Source organism: Ornithodoros turicata, chromosome 6 (genome assembly GCF_037126465.1).
Source record: "Ornithodoros turicata isolate Travis chromosome 6, ASM3712646v1, whole genome shotgun sequence".
Classification (NCBI taxonomy): Eukaryota; Metazoa; Arthropoda; class Arachnida; order Ixodida; family Argasidae; genus Ornithodoros; species Ornithodoros turicata.
Genome location: NC_088206.1, coordinates 15,574,478 through 15,595,460, shown reverse-complemented (window position 1 = coordinate 15,595,460; position 20,983 = coordinate 15,574,478). Strand labels below are relative to the sequence as shown.

Below are 20,983 nucleotides of genomic sequence, written 5' to 3'. Positions count from 1 at the left end.
AGCAAATTGTACTTCCTGCTCCCGTCTATTACAGTCACTGTGGCCTGCCTCCTTTATAGTCACTAACTGCTCCAAGATATGAGAACACTAAGCAGGACATTGCACTGCACAGTGGAGCACTTGTATAAAATTTTGCATTCTTCAAATTTTGTTGCAGAAAAGTTCAGTTGTGTTCCATGACATGTTTTGAAAACAATTTAAGTCCAGAGTCGAACTGTTCATATTTAAAAAAAGGCTGGCATGCAGAGCCGTAACAAGGAGAGTTTCTGCCCAGGGCAGGGTAAACGTGAAGCCCCCCCCTCCCTCCCTCACTGCCGTCAGATGTTCTGTACACAAAGAAAGCAAACCGCTTGTTGGCACTGCCGAGATTGTAAACTCAAATTCTCTTAATTCCGGCGTTATACTGCCCAACCAACCTCCCAGGGCCTGCCGTCGGACGCCCTCTCTGGTGAGGGAGCCCGAGGCAGCTGCCCCTCTTGCCCCCCTATCGCTACGGTTCTGCTGGTATGTAACATGTGCGCCAAAAAACATGACAGGTAGTTTGACATTACTGTAGCCTCAAATTTAATGACATTTTTATGCAAACACACATGACATAGATATTGCAAGAGAATAAGAACATACAGTTGCTGAACGCAATGTGAGCAACAGGCGGAAATCATTCCAAACCTCATTTGCTACGACGACGACGACATGCTTTTTTGCCTAGTCACCTGAATCAGTGAAGTAACTGTACCTCGTGCTGTAGAGCAGCAGAATTTTTCGGCTTTCACAATTTGATATGTCGCGTAGCATGTTGGAAAAAAAACAAAAAAACTCTTTGGTTGCCTCCGCTGCTTCTGTTACGAGTGACCGCTTCTCTTGATCACATAATGTTGCTCTCAATTACTTTTCCAGAACAAGCACACCTAGATGAAGCTTTGAGAAAGCAATGGGCGTATGTAATTATTTCTGGAACGATGCAATACAGATGATTTGTATGAAGCTATTGCACAGACAGATGCTATATAAATACAACTAAAGTTTTAGTACATACCTTGTACACATGCATCATCAGGTGTGTGGTCAAATATGGCATAAATAATGTTTTCTCACAGACTAATGCAAGTTGCCACATTTTTGTTCCACAGGAAGATGTGTTGCACTAAAAAATAATGTCTTGGCACCTCTCTACCTGTTGTATCTCTCCTTCAAATTGGTCTCTTTGCTGGAAACCACACTTTGTACCGCTAGTATACTTCACATATATTACAAATTACTGTCATACTCGTACATCTTGTTTTGGCATATGAACTGGGCACTTCCAACATATGAGTGATTACAAACACGAGCACCACATGAATGGTAAACGAAAGTCGGGACACATGACAAATGAAATGTGACTGACGTACGGGAAGCTAATGAAAACTGGACAAGATCTCCAGCATGTTTTACAAGAGAATAGACTTGACATCATCATGGATTATGGAGGGAAAAAAATTGTGAAATCACAGATGAAAGTGGCAGAGCTCAGACATGACATTAACATGGTACTCCCTGAGGACCAAGGGTATCGGTCTTTTCCATCGCAAAAACATGTCCAGTTTAATGTCTCGAATTTTGCTACTGTGGTGATGATGATGATGATAACTTCTACATTGAACGACAGTCTCTTGTCACATCTTCTAAAATATGCAAAAGAAGTCGCAAAGACAAAAATGCCTGTTAACCCAATTTGCACTGTTCTGCAAACTCCAAGTACTCTGCCACAATGTGCGAATGCAGCATGTGTGCGTCTTTGGCAATATCACAGGAAAACAAGCACTAGACAGGAAATATATTATGTAATGTACGCTCTTGCTGTGAGCAATATATAGTTATTTCTCTCTTTCTGTCACAACAAATGTTATAAGTAAATGTACTGTATGTAACTCTGTAGTACCCTGTTACACCGGCGCTTTCAACTGCCGTTGAGCCAATGACATTTGACCCCAACATCATTTGGGTAGAGATACACGGCCATGTGAAATGTAATAGACATTTCGACGGCAGTTGAGTTCAACTGAGAAGGCAGAGAGGCAATCTCAGCTGACCCAATCGACTGGCAAGATGACGGCAACCACGCCGGTGAAGCATGCATTAAAAAAGCGCATCGTGTGGATCGAAGTCTTTATTGGGACTGTTCTGGCTTTTATGTGGCCTAGTTCTATGCTTTTGGTCACAAAGAGCAAAAAACTGCACCACTTATCAGCACCACTTATGATAGAAGAAGCTGAATTTTATCATATCTATCACTATCACATGGTAGGATGAACCTAGTATAGAAGCTGGAGCCAACAACACAGAAGGGGCTGTGTATGCACACAGAAAGGTCGTTCAGTTTAAAGGCCTTTGAAAAGCTCAACTGCCATTGACTTCAAACGTAGTTGAGAGTGTTTGTGTAACAGGGCTATAAGTAAACTTCTTGGAAGTAACTGTAGGGTCCATTGTTCACATGCTCCAAAATATGAAGAAGTGAGTGGAAAAGAACAACTTTCAACCCACATTAAGTTGTCGCACATTGTAACAACTCTCAATAAATATACTGAAACTCAATTACCTTCGAAACCTGCAGTAATATAATATCACATTCTGTTCCTTCACACTTGCACCCACTTCCTCGGTTCATGTGTACACAGTCACTAAAAACACACCAGTCTCCTCGGACAATAGCAGAACGATGCAAACAAACTACTTCTCCTTTCGATGAGAGAACCGGCAGAGGAAGGTAAAAACTAAAGATGTTGACATAAAATTACCGGGTGACACTGAAAGAACCGAACATGAATCAGATGCATCTCATGAGGGGGTGTGGGTAGTCAGACTGCCGTGACGCTGAACGCAACTTCTGGCGTTACTTCTTGTGTGTTGGCCGAGTCCAACTGGGGAGGTTCCTCGTCTTCCTCCTTCAAAGTGAAGACGCAACGATTAGCAAAATGACACAATGATGGCACACGGAGGCGGCACAGTCATCTATACATTCATATATTGATTTTTTTTTTTTTTAATTTCGTGTTAGCGCCGCGAAGCAACTGTGGCTATGAACGGCGTACAGACGTGGACAGATGGAGAGAGAACAGCAGGAAGGAGTGGGGGACAGGGGGGTTAGTGTGCGTCCTGGGCCGACTTCAGGGGGAACTGTGCCGACATTCGTCTGGAAAGTCTTCGGAAAACCCAGGGAAAACCTCAGACAGCACAGCCGGTGACAGGATTCGAACCCGTGTCACCTCCCAGTCTCGGCGTGGAAAGCGATCATCTTAACCACTATGCCACGGGAGCTGGTCATATATTAAATGAGGGCAACATATCTTTGAGTCCGAGGAAAGATGAACGAGGAGACGGACATGCACAAAGTGGACAAGAGGGATTCAAGTTACGATATTATATTAAATTATTCATATTAATTTAATTAATATGTATGATAAAATTGTTACTACATATTGTATTAAAATATTATATTAAATTGTACTAGACGTCGCCTTTGCCTTGTGCGTTAAAGCATGTGCACCACATTTTGGGCATTGGGCAAAAAGCGGCAGGTAATGCTTCAGCACGCACATAAGCAAAGATTTCTGGGGGCTGATAAGACAGAGGTGGTGATAGTGCTTCAGTGAAGTTTTATTTTTCTTTCTGTTTCAGATTGTTTTGTTTTTTTAGAATTTGTTCCAAAAGTTTGGGATACAACAAATGAAGATTATAAAGAGAGCTCTGTGTGCTAGAGTGAAGCCCAGTAGAATATGTTTCACCCGATATCGCCAGATTTTACCCTATGCTACAGCTTCCGCAATAAAACCCGATTTTTGCCCCCCCCCCCCCCCCCGATTTTCGAGGAACATAAAACACCGAAAATACGGGGGTCAAATTATAAGTGGGGCCAAATTATAAGGGGGCTCAAGGGACCTGTCTCCTCACCTGCATGAGAGGATGAGAACTGCGGGGACTTCCTTCCAGTTGCTGCAGCTCAAACCCTGCTTGGTGGCGTGTCCTCCACGATTTGAGCGACGTCGTCTCGTCTGCATGAGCCTCACCCTCTTCAGAACATACTGTAGATGTGGTGGCTCCAGCACCAGGAGAACTGCTGGGCTTCTTCTTGAGCAGGCGATCCATCTCTTCGTGGTATGGGATGGGCACGGGATTGGGCATGCGCCGTACCCCACCATCAGTCCTCGATTTTGCCGTCACAGGAGATTTGCATGCGGCACTCACAGCACTGTCCATCACAATTGCGGTCTTCACATATGCTGTTTTGCATGAAAGACATTATCGTAATGTGATATGTGCCTCGTGCACAATACCCATATTTAATTTGGTGAACACAAAAAGTCACTTATGCTGTTGCAATCTAGTTAGACCCAGTGGCGTCACTAGGGGTGGTGCGTTCCACACCGGGTGACGCTCCGCACCAATACCGCAGCTTCCTCTCTCTCTCTCTGGAGAACGGTGACGGCAAAAACAATATGAGGAGCACGTGATTTCTTTCTGTGTGTGGTATGATATTGGTTTTTGTTGCGTATCACCTGGTATGGGTAGGGATCCGTTATTGGGGGTAGGGGGGGGGGGGGAGGTGATGCAAAGAGCTCTCACACCCGGTGGCACCATACCCTAGTGACACCACGGGTTAGACCCTTATGTTTTCAAGAAACTTTGGGTGGGGGTAAAAAAATCAGGTTTTATGTTGGAAGCTGTAAAACAGTAAACTGGGATGATGTAATCTAAAAGAGCAGATTTTCATGCAAAGAATAGAAAAAAACAAAAACAGCAAAGGGTAGAACACACAATGTGGAGAGGCAGAGCTGGGTGCAAGGTATTTAGTGTTCATTAGAGTCTGTATAAGCGCCTGTGTTTGTGCTTTGGAGAGTCCGGTTCTTCAGGTTTTTTGGGTGTTACCCGAAGCAACTATCATGCAAATCGGAGGTAAGAACTGGTTTTACCATGTTTGACCTTAGGATACAAGTCTAAAGTCATGTGTAGCCCCAACCTGACATCAACAAAAATGCGGACATGCACAACAAAATCAACAAAAATACAACAAAATACTTCGAGTCAACAAAAATACTTGGAGTATCTTTGTGAGTAAAAATCAAACAAACATGTTATTCCAAGTGAATTTCATTGCACATTACTTGATACAGAACATTACTTACATTTATTACAAGAGTTCCCTTGACAATTTCGGTCAATCTGAAATGAGTTATATTATTTTAGAAATCATCACAGCCTGTTGTAGAATGTGCACATAGAGGCCCACAGACCCTTGCTTTTTTGAGTTTTATGTTTTTCAAAAATTTTTTTTTGATTTCAGGAGCTATAAAACAGGGTAAAATTGGCCTACATGTGGTATATCGGGTGGAAAATGAATAAAGTGTACGTCTTGCATTTCAGACAAACGGTGAGACACCTAGTGGCTGTACTGATCATTCAGCACTTGGCATTCTCCAGTGCCTGTACTGGTGGCTGTCTTTGCACTTTTGCAAGTAGACTGCTGAAAGGCCCTACGGTACTAACTAGTACATCACAACCTATGGAACAGAAGAGCAGCATCTTGAAGATGAGGAAGAAGATGGGTATATTTAGGGCCTTTGTTAAAGAATGTGGCAGATGCATGTATGTTGCTGAAGGTACTGCTGGATGGAATTTCTTTACCCTTGTGGAGCATGAGTTCTAACATATAACATAAAGCAGGGGTGTGCGAATCCGAATATTTGAAGTCGAATTGAATATCGAGTCGAATGGGGAAAAAAATGCTGAATACCGAATTGAATAAAGTCGTGCAAAGTTTACAATATGTGCCTTTCGCACTAGATGTTTGCAATTTCTCGCCCGTGGCTTTAGTGTAATTTTTCTGGCATTAACTATCACATGAGACACACGCAATTCTTCTGTGGGAGTTAAGCCCCTACTCTTTAAATTTTACATGACAGCGATGAAGCTCCCCATTCATCATATCAAAATAACGTTGTTGTTTTTACGTGATAGTGTTTACTGCTCTTCAGGTGAGTACTTACTGGGGTAATTATCTTGATTTCAAAAATGTCATATCAAGCAGTGTCACGTTACACGGACGAGGCTGTAATTCTTTCTGAACATCCATAGGTCACTTGTGAAACAAACAAATTGGCGTCCTGCTTCAGCTTTGCAGTGAACGTCCTTTAGCTTCTTTGCTGGTATGTGTGTATAGTGCATGCATAGTGCGTATGTCTTGCCTGGGGAAGTTGCTGAAATTTTGAACGTAAGAGACATCTTTAAGACACCCGTTTTGTTCCTGGGCTGCAGGCATTATTTAAGAGTCTTAACTTTTTAAAGGCAAACTCCCAGACATCCAATCAAAATCTCCCACCGGCACCGCTAAAGTGCATGTAGGGGCGCCGCCCCTTCCTAAGCCGAAGTATACAAAAGCTTGAGCTAACATTATCTTAAGCTCTGTTGGTCCTGCAGCACCAGGAATTTTGTAACACGGGCTTTACCTCATGCAGGGAAGTATTAGGTGAAGCCTACTTTCGGAGAGGTGTCGTTCATATTTGGTGAATAGTCGAAAAATTGTAGTTGTGTTTGATTCGCGAATCAAATACTTCGAGGTGTTGATATTCTATTCGAATTCGAGAACTTGAAAATTTGCACACCCCTATAAAAAGTAATGTTTGTACAAGGCAGAGATATTAGTATACGCGTAAACCAAAGCCTATTCAGGTGGTAGAAATTAGGCGAAACCGGGTTGTACACAAAAGAGTTATGTGCTGAATACATTAGAGTATAATAGGTAACAGAAACATTTAAAAGAGTGAAGAAGAAAAACTTACGGTTAACTTTCCATCCTTCCTTGTTCCATGTGCACTACAGAAAAGAGATCGCTGCAGAAAAGAAATACAACCGAGCTAAACAAATCAGTCGATGACATCACACGACACTGGGTTGCATACTAAAACAAAAACAAATGAAGGAAGTGCACAGTGTTTCGTCACGTAATGTGATCTCAGTGGTAATCACAACATTACGATACACGTATGTAATGCTATAATGCAATATGTACCAAAGTCAAGTGAATACCATGTTATTAACACACATTGTACTGGCCCTAAGTAACTCATAGAAACGAAACAGCCGTGCTGACAAATCAGTTCAATTTATCATCATTAATCAAATATAACCATTCATAAATTAACCAGACATATAGAAAAAAAAAGCGAAACGTCTGGTGCAATATAGTACTAAGGAAAGCCAACTTACATTCTCACTGTTGATTGTGTATAAGAAGAAAACAAGGAACCCCTGCAACACCAAAGCATTAAATTAACATTTAGCATATTAGCAAATTAACATTTAACACTTAGCAAATTAGTTAAAATAGCACTTTATAAATCTCATTTCACTGCAATTCTCACTGTTATAGTACATTAAAATGACATTATCCTTACCAAGAAAACACATGTGCCAGCAAAGAAATATGACTTCATGACATCTTCTATGTTGACATACAGTATGCTTGAGAATGATACACCGATGAGTGCTAACATGATGACCATGGACCGATTGAGCAGCCCAGCTCTGTTTGGAGTCGCAAAGAACAAATTACACGAGATTCATCGCAAAGGAATTAGACGAAGAAGTGACATATATCTACCGATTTTCTGCGTCTTTCGCTTTGGACGTCTCCGCACAACTGTACCTCCGGAGCTCTGCTTTCACCGTAAGGAACAGCAGGAAATGCAACTTTAAAGAGCAATATAAACATATTACTAGAACTGCGGTCTCAAAGACCTAGACTCAGTGTTGGGTTTAAGAGGAGCAGATAGGGCATATGCCCCAGGGCCCCCTACAAAAAAAGGCCCCAACATTTGCAAAGTCCGTCTTTCATAAATGATCTTGTACGGGAAGTCAAGGATTACAGTGTAAGCTGAACTATTGCTTATGGACTATAGTAGAATGTGAATTAAGGCTCGCTCAAATGGGGTCACGAAGGTTGTGATGCTGTGATGATGTCTTCCACAGCAGATATGTTTTCTAAAATCCTCATAGAAATCATTTATATCTAGCCGTTGTACGAAATTTGGAAAAGCCTGACTATCCTCCATCCATATGAATCACCATGCACAGTATACTAACCACGCAGATGGGCCGCCCACAACGCAGTGCTGTGGGACCCCCACTTTTGTATAAATCTGGCACTGCCTAGACCAATTAAGTAACAGTGCTTGGTACTGTTCAATGAAACGGTTTTTCAGAAGGATTCCAAAATGTGTTTTGCACCGGCAAAGATACGTACCAAAGTGATGATAATGACTGATGAGACATAGGCACAGAAGTAGTTTGAAATGCCCCCTGATGGTGTTCGTAATGTTAACCACCAACTAGAAGAAAGGAAAGACAAAGACAATGTAAGTGAAATGCTGTCCGCATTAATAAGCAGTTTATTTTGGGCATCGATCACCCAGGTCGTACCTATCTAACTGAAATCCTTCAAGTACTTGAGCAGCTAAATTTGCCCCAACAACAATCACTGGCACAGCTGGAACAAGACGAAAAAAGGGAAAGTTTGACTAAAAGATGTTCTTTTCACACACAAGATGTCCACGTTAATAACGGACAGAATTTTATGGAATAGGGAAGTGGCTATTTTTTGTTTTTTTATTACAATAAACAACAATATATTCTAGGTCAAGTGGTCCACCATGTGGCCCCACTACCAACCTCCTGGGCATTGTCCTCATTAAGTCTGACTGGCAGACTTTCTAATTATGAAAGATAGAAGTTCAACACAATCAAAATGTATGTTCCTTCTAGTGTTCTGATCCCATCGCCGCTTTCAGGAAATGGAGCGAGCCAATAAATGGAGTAAGAAAAACAGACAAAGAAACAGGCAGATTTTGAGGTAAATTTTCTCCCTCGCTGTTAAATACGATGGGGCTAGAAAAAGCAGTAGATCTTGTCTCTCCCTCGTATTTTAGTGCAAAGCAGAAAATGCGGAGAAGAGTGACATAAATGGCTTCCAAATCTGCAGTTTTTTTTTTCCGGGGGGTCCATTTCTTCAAGCTATACTGACTCGAACCCTTTTCTGCAAACAGAAAAAAGTTCACCAAAGGAACAAATGTGGTCATTGTGCCAAATTGTGCCAAAAAAAATCTTTTTCCTTCCACTATTGAGAAGTTCATTAGTCAAACTGAATTAGGAATTTGCACCAGGAGGCAGCTATGCTGCCATAAGGTGGCCAACTTGACCCAGAATACATTGCTATTTATTGTAACTGAAAAAAAAGGGGGGGGGGGGCATTTCCCTATTTTATAAAATCCTGTCCACAGTTAGCATGGACAGACTGCAGACGTTCGACATGCTGTGACATACCCCATCCCATGGCAGCAATTTTTGTTGTGGGATATCGAATATTCTTTGTGTCAACAAACTCTATGTACACAGCAAGACCCAAGCACAGTTGCATACATGATGCAGCCAGTAGGAAGAACTGGATGACGGAGACTAGATGGGGGTAGTAATACTGAAAAATAAATAAGATACTTTTTTTTTTGCTTCCAAAACGAATGTATCCTTAATGGCAAGGTACTATGTACAAAGATCTTACCTGTGAGAGTGAGCCATGTACCCCTTTCAACATGGCTGCGTGAGCGCCAATTAAGGCTATACACACTTGCATCTTGATTGCATCGGTGGGAGCGTTTCCTTGTCTAAAACATATGGGGCTGCATTCGAAGAAAAGATTGCAGGAATTAACGCTGGTCAGACATCACAGAGCAAACTACATTCCAGGGGCCAGATGCTGAACTTCCACATAGCGAGTGTCAATCGTTATTTTTTTAAGCTGCTGCTTTTCAAACGTCACACGACAGTATGTGGAAACCACTTTTGGTAGTTATACAGTCGCCGACCGTTAATTCGGACCCTAATAATTCAGACTTTCCAATAGTTCAGACAAAATCTTGGCCTCAATCAATAGCCCCCATAGAACCAATGCATTTCAGCTTCCAATAATTCGGACCGTTTTCGGGGCCACGGCTCGATAATTCAGACGGATTTTGGCCGACTTTCCCTACTTTTTGTGAAAATCCACGCTCCTAAATTCAAAATCGGAACCTCGAGCTTCCGACTCCCGCTCGCCGCCGGGCTGCCCCTCCAGTAGCTCCCTCGGAGCGCCGCCTGCGGGGAGGAGAAGCGCGCGCCCGCGCTAAGTTCGCGTTCATGTGACCGACGTTGCTGTTTAGACACGCACTTCGGATGCGACAATCGAAACTGTGGAAATGTCGTCTCCGTCAACTGACAGTGATGACAATGCGATCAGTGGCATTTTGGATATCAGCGATGTGGACGGCACGCCGTCGGAGACTCGGGGTAACGTGCAACCAGCTGCTATAGCAAGCACGAGCTCCGAACCGTCAACGTCCTCCGCGCCCGAGACTGGAACCGCAACACGTAAAAGGGGCAACTACTCGGGGCTTACTCTGGAGCAGAAAGTAAATGCTATTCGCATGGTTCATGACGTTCCGTCTCGTGCGCGCGCTGCTAGACAGACGCGTGTCGACGCTTTCTTCCGTCCCGTGTAAATTTTTTGTAATAAACGCCAGTGTGAGAGTGGATTTTTATGATTAACTACTAGTTCGGACTGCTCGATAATTCGGACAAATCCCGTGACCACTAGAAGTCCGAATTAACGGTCGGCGACTGTAGCTGTGATTCTAAATAAACGCCGAGATTGGCCTTCGCGCAGGCACCTGCGACGGATCATGGGGAAGTAATGCATTTAGGACACTTTGCAGAATTAATTTCCAGCTTTCTAATTTCTGCTTTCCAGAATTTTTTTTCTTAAAAAAAGGAGTTGTGCTACTTGTTTCATGAATACGTGACCAATGCAGTCCGAAGCCGTTGTATCGTTAATCGTAAATTTTTACCGAACAAAAATGTCAGACTCCTCTGCATGTCGCCATGCCAAGAGCAACTTTGGTGGCAGAGTGAATGGAATACGCTTGGTTACTGCATTCGAGTTTGTAAGCTCACGTGCTGGCCCTACACACAGTGCTACCTTCCACGGATTAGAACAGCGTCAAACACATAATCGACTCACCGCCAACACAGCAACAAGGATATAAGGGTAAGCAACAGGAAGCAGAGACAGACACCGCAGCCAATGCCAGCAATCGTATCAGTCTGCTGTTCCATCACCAGCTCGGCCTGCAAGCAAGGTGCAGAGGGTTCGTAACTTACGAAACACTGTATAACAAAGTAACCGTATCATTCCCATTCATGTAATTAGTACTCTGGCAGCCATAGTGAGCAGAACTCTCTAAAGCCTACCACCCTAAAGAACCAAAGAAGCGTGCTGGCATACCTGGTGTGCTCGACTGGGGAGTAAAAGTGCGTACGTCCCAAGGCGTGTACAGTCGCAGGTTGTCGAGTTCAATCCGTTACTCGTGACGCAGCCCTCTGTCACAAACTGGATTTTGCTGGAATAATAAGTATTTTGCATCACGAGGTGCAAAAAATGCGGTGAAAGTAAAAATTTTATTAGCACACACCTTTGCAAGGTGTCGGCAAGACCGCAGGTGATGTTCAGGTCCGTCTTCACCTGAAGATATAATTTTTTTTTTTTTTCAAAATTGACTTTCAATTTTAGCGAATCTGTTCCGCTGGTACAAGATGATGGTACTCTCACCTCTTCTTCCGGACGGGAATGAACCAATTTTACTTTAGTGCGAACGCTTCCGTTGAATGCGGAGTGACCGATGCATGCTGCAACACCTACCAGACTTGAATACAATTGGTTCACGTAATCTGTGTCACTGAAGAAAATACATAATCGGTGTCGTTAGCATTGTACAAGGTGTAACGGGATTTCAGGGTACATTAACTACCGTATTTACTCGCATATAATTTGCGCACTTTTTCTCCCAAAAAAGTCGGGGGTACGCATATTGCGCGGGTACGTTCGTTACAATATTCGAACGACGCAAAATTTCAAAATTCTTAGTATGCCTGTCATATAGGATCTCGGTAGAGCCGATATTGACATTATCACTGCATTGTGCAAGCGCGAAAGAGGTACCCAAATACCGTGCAACCGCTGACGGTCGAGAGGCAAAATGCCGTCCCGCTACTGCTCATATACAGGTGAAATACGTCGAGACGCTGCTGGAAGACGAAGCTAGTCGCACTAGACAACCGAAAGCACGCTATGTTCGCCAACTATGTCATGTTGTGCTCTAATGTTTGTCACGGCGTGTTTGTCAAGCGTTTCTTTCCCGCGTTTTGTAGTTCGAGCGACAGTATATTGTCCATCGTGTCAGTGGACGCAAATCAAACAAAAGCACCGCAATAACTTCGGTAACACTGATGGCGTCGCGAAAAACAATCGCCACGGTCGCTGAGACGCGTGTGCCAGATAATACGCGCGTGAAAACGCGGGTGCGCAAATTACATTTTTTGTTTTCTTGTCATTTTTACTGCTCAACTAGGGGTGTGCAAATTATGCGATGGCGTAAAATACGCGAGTAAATATGGTACTATGTAGTTGCGTGGAGGTTATAAACGAGCCTGTCTAGGCTGCGATTAGCATGAACACAAAACGAAGGCTGCATACAAAGCTGTACGCTTTACGTACTGATTCCGAGTCAGAAACCGTTCTGGCAACAGGTCAGGTAAAGTCTTGTAGAGAACAGCAACCACGTTGACCGTACCATTGACTGAAAAGAAGGTGAAGCGATGAGACAGTTTACAATTGACAACTCCTAGTTCACACTGTACAAAAAAAGAGCAGGACTGTGCAACAACAGCTTTATGTCATTTTTGCCGTGGAAACTCTGATCTCTTCTAGCTTTTGAAAATCTGAAGTGTATAACTTACAGCATCAATTCCTGGGTCAGAAAGACAAATATCAAGCAGTCGTTTTCATGCTATCAGCAAAATACAGGAAAGCTTATCTTACCCACGTTACTTATGATGATACTTCTGCGAAAATGAGTATTTTGGTTAATATTTATAGTGTTTTGATGTGCTCTGTGATGTGTACGTATAGCCCACCCAATTGTGCACATATAGGTATGCAGCGAAACCTCATATAGGTTTGATTTAACTTAGTTCAGCTAATTTGAAGCCATATTGAAACTACAGTCGCCGTCCGATTTTACGGACTGGGCGGGGATCGCGCAAAAGTCCGAATAATCGAGCAGTCCGAAAAAACGAATTTCGCTTCAAAATAAACTTTACTAAGCCCTAGTAGGCTGTAAAAATTTGTTGATGCTTTCCTAACGCGCTTCCACCTCTACCTGATAACATCAGCTTCTATTTCCCGAAGCGACATTTCGTCAACGTACGCTGTGAGAGGCACTGCCGTCATCAAGTCTGCTTCACCTAATGCATGCGTGTTTTAGGTGAAGCTCGCTTTACAGCGCTGTAGCGCTACTCGCGGGCGGACAGCACGTGCTGGGCCATCAGTCAAAAACGAAGACGCAAAAAGCGCTATGACAGACCTGTTCTACTCAGAGGAATGGAAAATGAACTATCATCACTGCCTATTTTTTTGCCTCAATATTTTAGTTGGTTGATTTCTTTCAATACGAATTTCAGATGATACCAATATTTTCCGTCACCCCAAGAGAGAAATTCGCGTGTTGGGCAAACAGAGTCCGAAATATCGAGCGACGGAGCTGCACGGCGTCCGAAATTTTGGACGTTCTTATACATCAACTCTATGGGACCCGCGGCCGTTCCGCGAACGAGCCCGAATAATCGAGCATGTCTGAAAAATCGGGGTCCGAAAAATCGATAGGCGACTGTATATACTGCGTATTTGATGCTGGCCTTTATGCCGTCTCACACTCACCAAGAGTACCAGCATTGCTGTCCAGCGTGACTTCAACAGAATTCCCACCCCAGGCTTCAGCGGGGCGAACACTTTCACGGCTCACGACGTACCTCGCAGTCAATGCAACTGGGAATCGGACTGTAGATCCATTCTGCTCCGGATCCTTCTTCAGATTGCCAACTTCTATGACTGTAAGGTTTATTGATTTTGTTAGCATATTGAGCGTGCACGAGGGTTCTGCACACATACCCAATCCTGGCCTGTCAACTGCCTCGAACGTTCCTGGTTTTGTGACACTCGCATGCAAAAGGCTGTACTCTAGCACATGTTTTTGAAGCATGGTGAGGAACTAGAAAATCATAAAAAGAAGAATTCACTACCTGCATCATCATATGAGAATGGAGGCATAGTGTTGAATCCCCTAAATAGGACACGTAAAAATTCAGTGGATATTCAACTCCTTTATCACGGTTCATATATTTGTCCACCACGTCCTTTCCTAAGGCATAGCAGTGTCTGTGTATCGTTTGCCGCGCAAGGAACGACTGTCTTCAGATAGCTATTGTGTTCCTGTGACTGCCACTGTGACTGCCATGCATGTTATGTACTAATTGCATTACCCAAAAGTTTCATCAAACTGCTGATAGCATATCACATTCATGATACCGTAACCACTGCAGCCAATCAGTGATTGAGAATACGGGTCTCCCACTTTTTTCCCTGGCTTTTCTCTTTTTCGTTTTTGTCAACAAATAGGGTGTTTCGACGGTGCCGCTGTCAAACGTTTCCTGACAAGAGAACAGAAAAACTCGTTCTGCACTGAAGACGTTTGACTATCGTCCTGACGGACTGTGCAGTGACTGCCCGTCATTTTTCAAACACTCTTACAAACACTCTGCTTTGTTAGTAACACACAATAATGACACAAGTACCGAAACTCGACTGAAACTCACCGCCTGTTTCTGCAAAAGGTCCTTGTGAACTAGAAGATGTGATGCAATGTCCCAGAAAGTCTGTTATGTATGAAAGCCTGTTAGCAAGAGCTTATTTGGTGTGTTTCATCCAACAAAAATACTCAAACATACCTTAGAAGCCTTGCTGATATCTCTTGGATCAAGCTGCAAACCAGGATTTTTCTGGTACTCTAGTATCCTTTGTAAAAGATATACTATAGGTTCGCCTTCACCCGGTTGAAATTTCCTACTTAATAGATATCTCTGAAGGTCGCCCAATACCAAAGGTACGGTGGTCATCAGGTAGCCCATTCGGAGACTATCAAACTGTTCAAGAAGAAAAGGCACAAATTTATCGAGGCAACCAGTGTCGAACTTGTGTGACAGTGTGTGCACTCGAGACGATGCCAGTGGACTTACCAATGTTTTGATCCTGGACAGCTCACCATCGGTACAACCAGAAAAGTCAGGTGTGGCCCAAACAGCTCTACGGTCTGTGCTCAAGACACAGTGACGCTTCACATCGCCATCAACGTAAGGCTTGGGACACAGCTGCAGGTCATAAGAGTTTGCTGCCGTTGGTTGCCAGTGAACACCGAGCGATTCGTCTTGAGGGCAAATGGGAATCTTACCTGCGCAAAACGAGGAGCTAAGTCTGTTACACACACAGAAGCTGCACCGTTGTTACGATCATTCTTATCGTTACTTTTGACATTACGCTTTGGTGTATGGGTAAATCAATAAAATTAACGCGATTAACTAAATTTTAGAATACACGATTAAATTAATAGAGCCTGAAGTTTTAGGGTTTTACCCGATTCTTCCCCGAAATTGCACCCCGAATTGAAGGTTCACCCTTTAGGGTGAAACCCGATTTTTACCCGGCAAATTCCCCTCACTGGGATGTCTGTAGGAATGCATTAACTTGCTTTTTTTGGCAGCAAATGCAGTTACATCACCATTCGTAGCAAACCACTACAATTAGTTTGAGTAACTGAGCCCCATTTATCCCCGAATTTAGCATACGGGGAGTTTTTTTCACCCGAATTCGCATGAATTTAGTGCACACGTTTATTTACCCGATTTTTACCCCCCGAATTTAGAACAAAATATTTCCCGAAAACTTCAGGCTCTATAAATTAATAAGAATTATTTCACCACGCTAGATTAAAAGTAAATTCTAGGCAAAGTAAAATTCTACGACCTTTTATTTCGGCAATCACGACGAAGTGACTTGTGAACGAGCATCCAATGAACACTTTATACTCACGATCTTTTGCCAGCACCGTGACCCGTGCCTCCCGCCGTGCCGACCCTGCAGGTCCTGTGACGACGCAGGCATAGGTTGCAGACGACCTGACAGTTGCCAACAGGAGACGTGACCCCGAAGGGTAGAGGTCTTCGACGCGCTCATTGTCCCAGAAAGGCCCGCGAAGAACACGGTCGTTCTTGAGCCAGCTATAGCCGAGAGAGCGATTGAGGTCGTTCAGGGATCGGCAGGAGAGAACGAGCTCTTGGCCTTCCGTAAGAGTCAGCGCGGCCGGCGTCACGACTGGACGTGGCGCTGAATCGATTCGCACGATCATACTCTTGTTCTGAACGGCACCCCAGTCGCTCACCTTCACCACATGAACAAAAAGACACATTTGTATAATTTGGGCATCCATAATTTCACTGTCAAAGAAGGATGAAAAAATGTAAGGGGGTGCTCTCTCCGAGGGAGAGGTTCGCGAGGTTCTGGGCATTGAATTTACTTGGGTGACTTTTTACTTTAATCTGCTTAATTGATTAATTTTATTAAATGCAATATTATTTGTTTGTTTATTTATTATGCCATCGGATCTTAAAATTTAATCAACTTACTAGAATAATAGTTTTTGACTATTAATTGAAATGAATGTCTAAAATGTAGTTGAATATATTAATTGAATTAATTTATCCCTACACCAAATCGTAATGCAAGAACGTTACATGAAATTTCTTAAGTGTCAGCCACATCAACGATCCGAAATTCAAGAAGCTTTTCACTATTTTTCATGTAGATCACTGTGGTTGAATCATCGTAGCATTTATTGCTCACTTTTTGTTCTTATGTATAAAAGTCCAAAATTAACTAATTATTATTATTACTTATTCTTCTTTCTGTTCTGTCGTCGATGCTGATTTATTCACATCTGAGGTTTTCACTTCAGTCACCCGCAGTAAATAACGTAGCTTCGTCTTGTCATGTAGACACAAGAATTCAGCCATAATACACTGTATCCAACAAAGAAGCAGTACCCAATGCAGTAACATTGAAAACACTTATTGGGGGAACTCACTTCAACCCTGTTCCAGTTTCAGTTAAGCTGATACTGAAGGTAAATAGGGGCAGAAGTAGACAGGGAAAAATTAAATTTGTTGGATCATTAGAGATAATTAAAAAATTAATCAGTCAATAAATAAATTACCGAATGAGTTTGCTATGTCTGAGATCTTGCTGTGTGCATCCTTCTTGTTTTCCCCTGCTTTGGGTTCAGTTCCCCTAAGTTCTCACTGACAACAAACACAGACGCAGAACAAGAGCGCGTACCTGGCAGGTGAAGACGCCTGAATCGTAGACGGTGGTCCGATCGATACCCAAGAGTGCCGTGTACTGATCCCTGGAGTTCTTGGGCACCAGCGTGGTCCACAGGGATCGAAACGGTGTCGTAGGATCGACAGGAAACCCGTCCTTGAACCACAGCACCTTGAGGGCACTTGAGCCCAAAGTTATGCAGGCTACAACCAGCTCATCGCCGAGTCGCGTGTGAGGTTGGCCAGACTCAATGCTCTCAATGTTCATTGCTGATGAAAAAGAAACAAAAAGCCAAATATTATTTCAGGAGCCAACAGGGTAAACATCGAGCAGAAAATAAGAAAAAAATAAAATTTTTTTAGCATTTCAGATGACCACAAGATGCCTATAGCAACCCTACTGAGCGTGCACTGCTTAGTGTTCTCCAGTGCCTGCATTGACAGCTGAATTTGCGTACATCCAAGTTCAGGTTCAGCTTGGAGATAACACGGGGGAGGGGGGGGGGGATAAAAACGGGGGTATCATTTGGGGGCTAACAACGGATTTCAGCGGGTTTAACCCTAAACCCCCAAGGCTCTACTCATGAATAGGGTCCTTCATCGCAACAGGCGAAAAGAAATGGAGTGAGATTAAGTTTGACAAGGCATAATTGAGGAATGAACAGATGGACACAAACTGCTATCTTTCCTTCTGGCACGCAATAGACTGGATGAGAGGAGACGGAACGAAGTTTGGGGAAGAAAAAAACACTCACCTGGTTCCCATTCAAAGCGAATGAAGTTACGGTCAACGGTGTAGTCCCCGATCTTTCCGGTCTTGAGTGCTTCTTCAATGATAGACTTGGCGATCTCACTTTCATCTTTGTGTGCGAAGAAATGAAACTGCACAACCGCACCTGGCCTAGAAGTGCACAGGATGGAAAGAGGAGGACTCAAAAATGGAGGACTCAAAAATGGAGGACTCAAAAAAGAAAAAAAAAAAACACATGCAGGGAGGCGTAGCAATTACATATAGGATAACATGCCCCGGGATACATGTTCACACAAAGATTACTCACAAAAAGTCCAGGACAGCCAACGTCTCCATGCTCTCCATACGGCTAGCAAATAAATTCCTCAACTGTAATGAAAGGAAAGCAAATAAACGGTGTTTATGTTTACCGTCCCAGGAAAATGCCAGGCAGTTCGTTCAGGCTCACCTTATTTTCGAGCCCAAGTTGTAGAGCAGTCCGACCTTTCGCGTCCATATGGTCCAAGTCCACATTCCTGTCGTAGAGTTTTAAGTCCACCAAAAATCGTGTTCGGCCTATTTGGCGATGAAAACACGCGCATATTTAATGCAGATACGAGCTACCATTGGTTTATGTTACTCACATTCTGTAAGTAGACCCCCGCTGAGCAGTTTTCACAATTTAATTAACACCTATTCTTGTGGACCCAGTGGCATCACTAGGGTACGCGTCACACGATGTGAGAGCTCTTTGCGTCGCTCCCCCCTCCCCCCCCCCAAAAAATAATGAATTCCTTTTCATACCAGACAGCATGCGATAAATAAAAACCGTACACCATGGGCAGAAAAAAAATCACGTGCTCGCAGAGGGCTCCTCGTGTCGCCGCAGAGAAAGAGAGGTACTAGTGTGGCGCATCATCCCCTTCCGTCACGTCACCCGGTGCGGACCGCACCCCCTAGTGACGCCACTGTGTCGGTCATATGAAACCGTTGACTCAATTAAAGAACTAGAGGATATGATACATTTGCAAAATCAAAGGACGAGCACAGGATTTCAAAACAAAGCACGATATCAGCTGCAGCAGCAATCCGTAGCAAGACCCCAAACGTGTATCGTCACAAAAAGTTGATAAAGTTTTAATACACTGCTATGCCTTTACCAATGTTATGCACATAAGATTAATCCATGAGTACACTGATGTGAGCAAGTTGTTTCTGATCTAAATAACTCGTAGTGTAACTGTAGATGAGACCAGACAAATGGTACACCAAAAACCCTGGTGAAGCCTAGTTTCATGAAAAGCGCATGTTTTTTTTTTCTCTTTCCTGTTACGTAGTTTCCTCAGCGGCGATTCTGTTCCCGTCGCGTCGCCCACCCACAGCCCCTCATACGCCGTGCGCTTCTTCGGGAGATATCGGATACTGTAGATACTCACTTCCAGGTTGACACGTACGACCATCGTCGGCCATCCGAAAAGAAGGGTTGCATTCGCACCGGTAGTGGTTGTTGGGTCCCAAGGAACACTTCTGAGAACAGTTCAGCTGGCCACATTCACTTGTTGCCACGCTGTTCCAATCGCTCGGAGGACTGCTGCTTCTCCCCTGCAATGCTGAAATGCGAGACCACTTCTTGTAGGAGGATGCCGCCAGCTGAGCAGCCAGATCGCTACGACGTACGATAAATATCCTCACCCGACAGATGATCCACACTGATGGGCTCCTCACAATGTGCACCCCTGAACTCTGGAGGACACGCGCATGTCTGTGTCATGGTGCCGATGTAGTACCTACGGAACAAGCGGGGCATCCGTTGGCATCCAGATACCTCTGAGTCGCCGCGAGCGCGCACACACCTGCAAGTTCCGCCGTTCCTGCAACGCGAGACGGGCATGGTGGGCCCACACCGCGGAGAGTATTGGCACTCGTCACCGTAGTAATCCTCGAGGCAGAAGCAACGGTAACTCTGCAGGTCGGCGGCGGCGAGGCACAGTCCGTTGAAGGAGCAATGGTGGCCCAGACACGGGTCCATGCGGTGCGTTGCATTTGCGTCAACCATCTCGTACGTGATGTTGAAGCCGTACACGTTCAGGAACAGGTCCAGCACTCTCATGTGAATGTTGCCCATCTCTCTCACCTTTATGGTTTTTTCGTGTGGAAAAGGTAAAGTGTGTTAGTATGTGACTGAAACAATAAGAAGTAATAAACTAGTGTGCATGGGCACCACAAAACCAGTGTTACGTCCCAGTCAGAACACGTTATCCTGCGGACGTCCGAAATAGATCCCAATGTCCGTATCCGAAAATGGATGTCCACCGGATATCCCCGGGAGCATCATAAATGAACGTCCCCGGATGTATAGTCACAGGATGCCCCATGTCGGTTGTTTCAAGGATTGTCCAAATCACATCCCTGACGATATGTTACGTGGAGCATTTCTTGCGGGAGAGAGAGAAACGCGAAATTTTTAGCAGTGCAGAAGTTTAACTTTCGTCCAAACAACTGCATATCCCAAACAAAACCAGTAAGAAACACAGATGTTACGTTGATGGTGAATTAATACTCCAACTGTTCCCTGTCTCACGTTGATGTCTTCCGACAGAATGCTCCGTGTTCTGCAATGGCTGGCGTATAAGCCAACTTCTCCCATGATTGGGAACAGGCACATCATACACGTAAAACCTCAAGTTATTAGTTATCATAAATGTTTGATGGCTGGTTCGCAGTTCGTCCCGTCCCTGTGTGTGCCTCTTTTGCCTGTGTTTTTAACCGAGTATTTTGAAGTAGGCTAGTTCTACAGCACTTTACTGGTGCAAGTATATTTTTTTAAATTCCGTGTTAGAGCCGCGAAGCAACTTTGGCTATGAGTGGCATACAGACGTGGACAGATGGAGAGACGACAGCAGGAAGGAGTGGGGGACAAGAGGA

General features: G+C 43.9%; 1 protein-coding gene across 5 annotated transcripts in view; it reads right to left on the bottom strand.

Annotated features, from left to right (window-relative positions):
• Positions 1–551: 551 nt before the first annotated feature.
• LOC135399242 (uncharacterized) overlaps positions 552–20,983 on the bottom strand; it is a 162,268-nt gene continuing 141,836 nt past the window's right edge. For all 5 annotated transcript variants that reach the window (XM_064631057.1, XM_064631056.1, XM_064631058.1 and 2 more), the window contains 29 exons: positions 19,912–20,192; positions 19,751–19,845; positions 19,495–19,668; positions 18,528–18,634; positions 18,387–18,448; positions 18,084–18,229; positions 17,345–17,598; positions 16,043–16,391; positions 15,193–15,404; positions 14,905–15,099; positions 14,773–14,832; positions 14,069–14,168; positions 13,838–14,008; positions 12,617–12,698; positions 11,672–11,798; positions 11,535–11,584; positions 11,348–11,462; positions 11,084–11,190; positions 9,590–9,707; positions 9,355–9,505; positions 8,455–8,521; positions 8,279–8,363; positions 7,637–7,725; positions 7,431–7,560; positions 7,243–7,284; positions 6,816–6,866; positions 5,163–5,199; positions 3,931–4,259; positions 552–2,924 (listed from right to left, as the gene is read on the bottom strand). In XM_064631057.1, the coding sequence (XP_064487127.1) occupies positions 2,838–2,924; positions 3,931–4,259; positions 5,163–5,199; positions 6,816–6,866; positions 7,243–7,284; positions 7,431–7,560; positions 7,637–7,725; positions 8,279–8,363; positions 8,455–8,521; positions 9,355–9,505; positions 9,590–9,707; positions 11,084–11,190; positions 11,348–11,462; positions 11,535–11,584; positions 11,672–11,798; positions 12,617–12,698; positions 13,838–14,008; positions 14,069–14,168; positions 14,773–14,832; positions 14,905–15,099; positions 15,193–15,404; positions 16,043–16,391; positions 17,345–17,598; positions 18,084–18,229; positions 18,387–18,448; positions 18,528–18,634; positions 19,495–19,668; positions 19,751–19,845; positions 19,912–20,192 (3,873 nt within the window). In that variant the 3' untranslated portion in view covers positions 552–2,837. The remainder of the gene's footprint in view (positions 2,925–3,930; positions 4,260–5,162; positions 5,200–6,815; positions 6,867–7,242; positions 7,285–7,430; positions 7,561–7,636; positions 7,726–8,278; positions 8,364–8,454; positions 8,522–9,354; positions 9,506–9,589; positions 9,708–11,083; positions 11,191–11,347; positions 11,463–11,534; positions 11,585–11,671; positions 11,799–12,616; positions 12,699–13,837; positions 14,009–14,068; positions 14,169–14,772; positions 14,833–14,904; positions 15,100–15,192; positions 15,405–16,042; positions 16,392–17,344; positions 17,599–18,083; positions 18,230–18,386; positions 18,449–18,527; positions 18,635–19,494; positions 19,669–19,750; positions 19,846–19,911; positions 20,193–20,983) is intronic.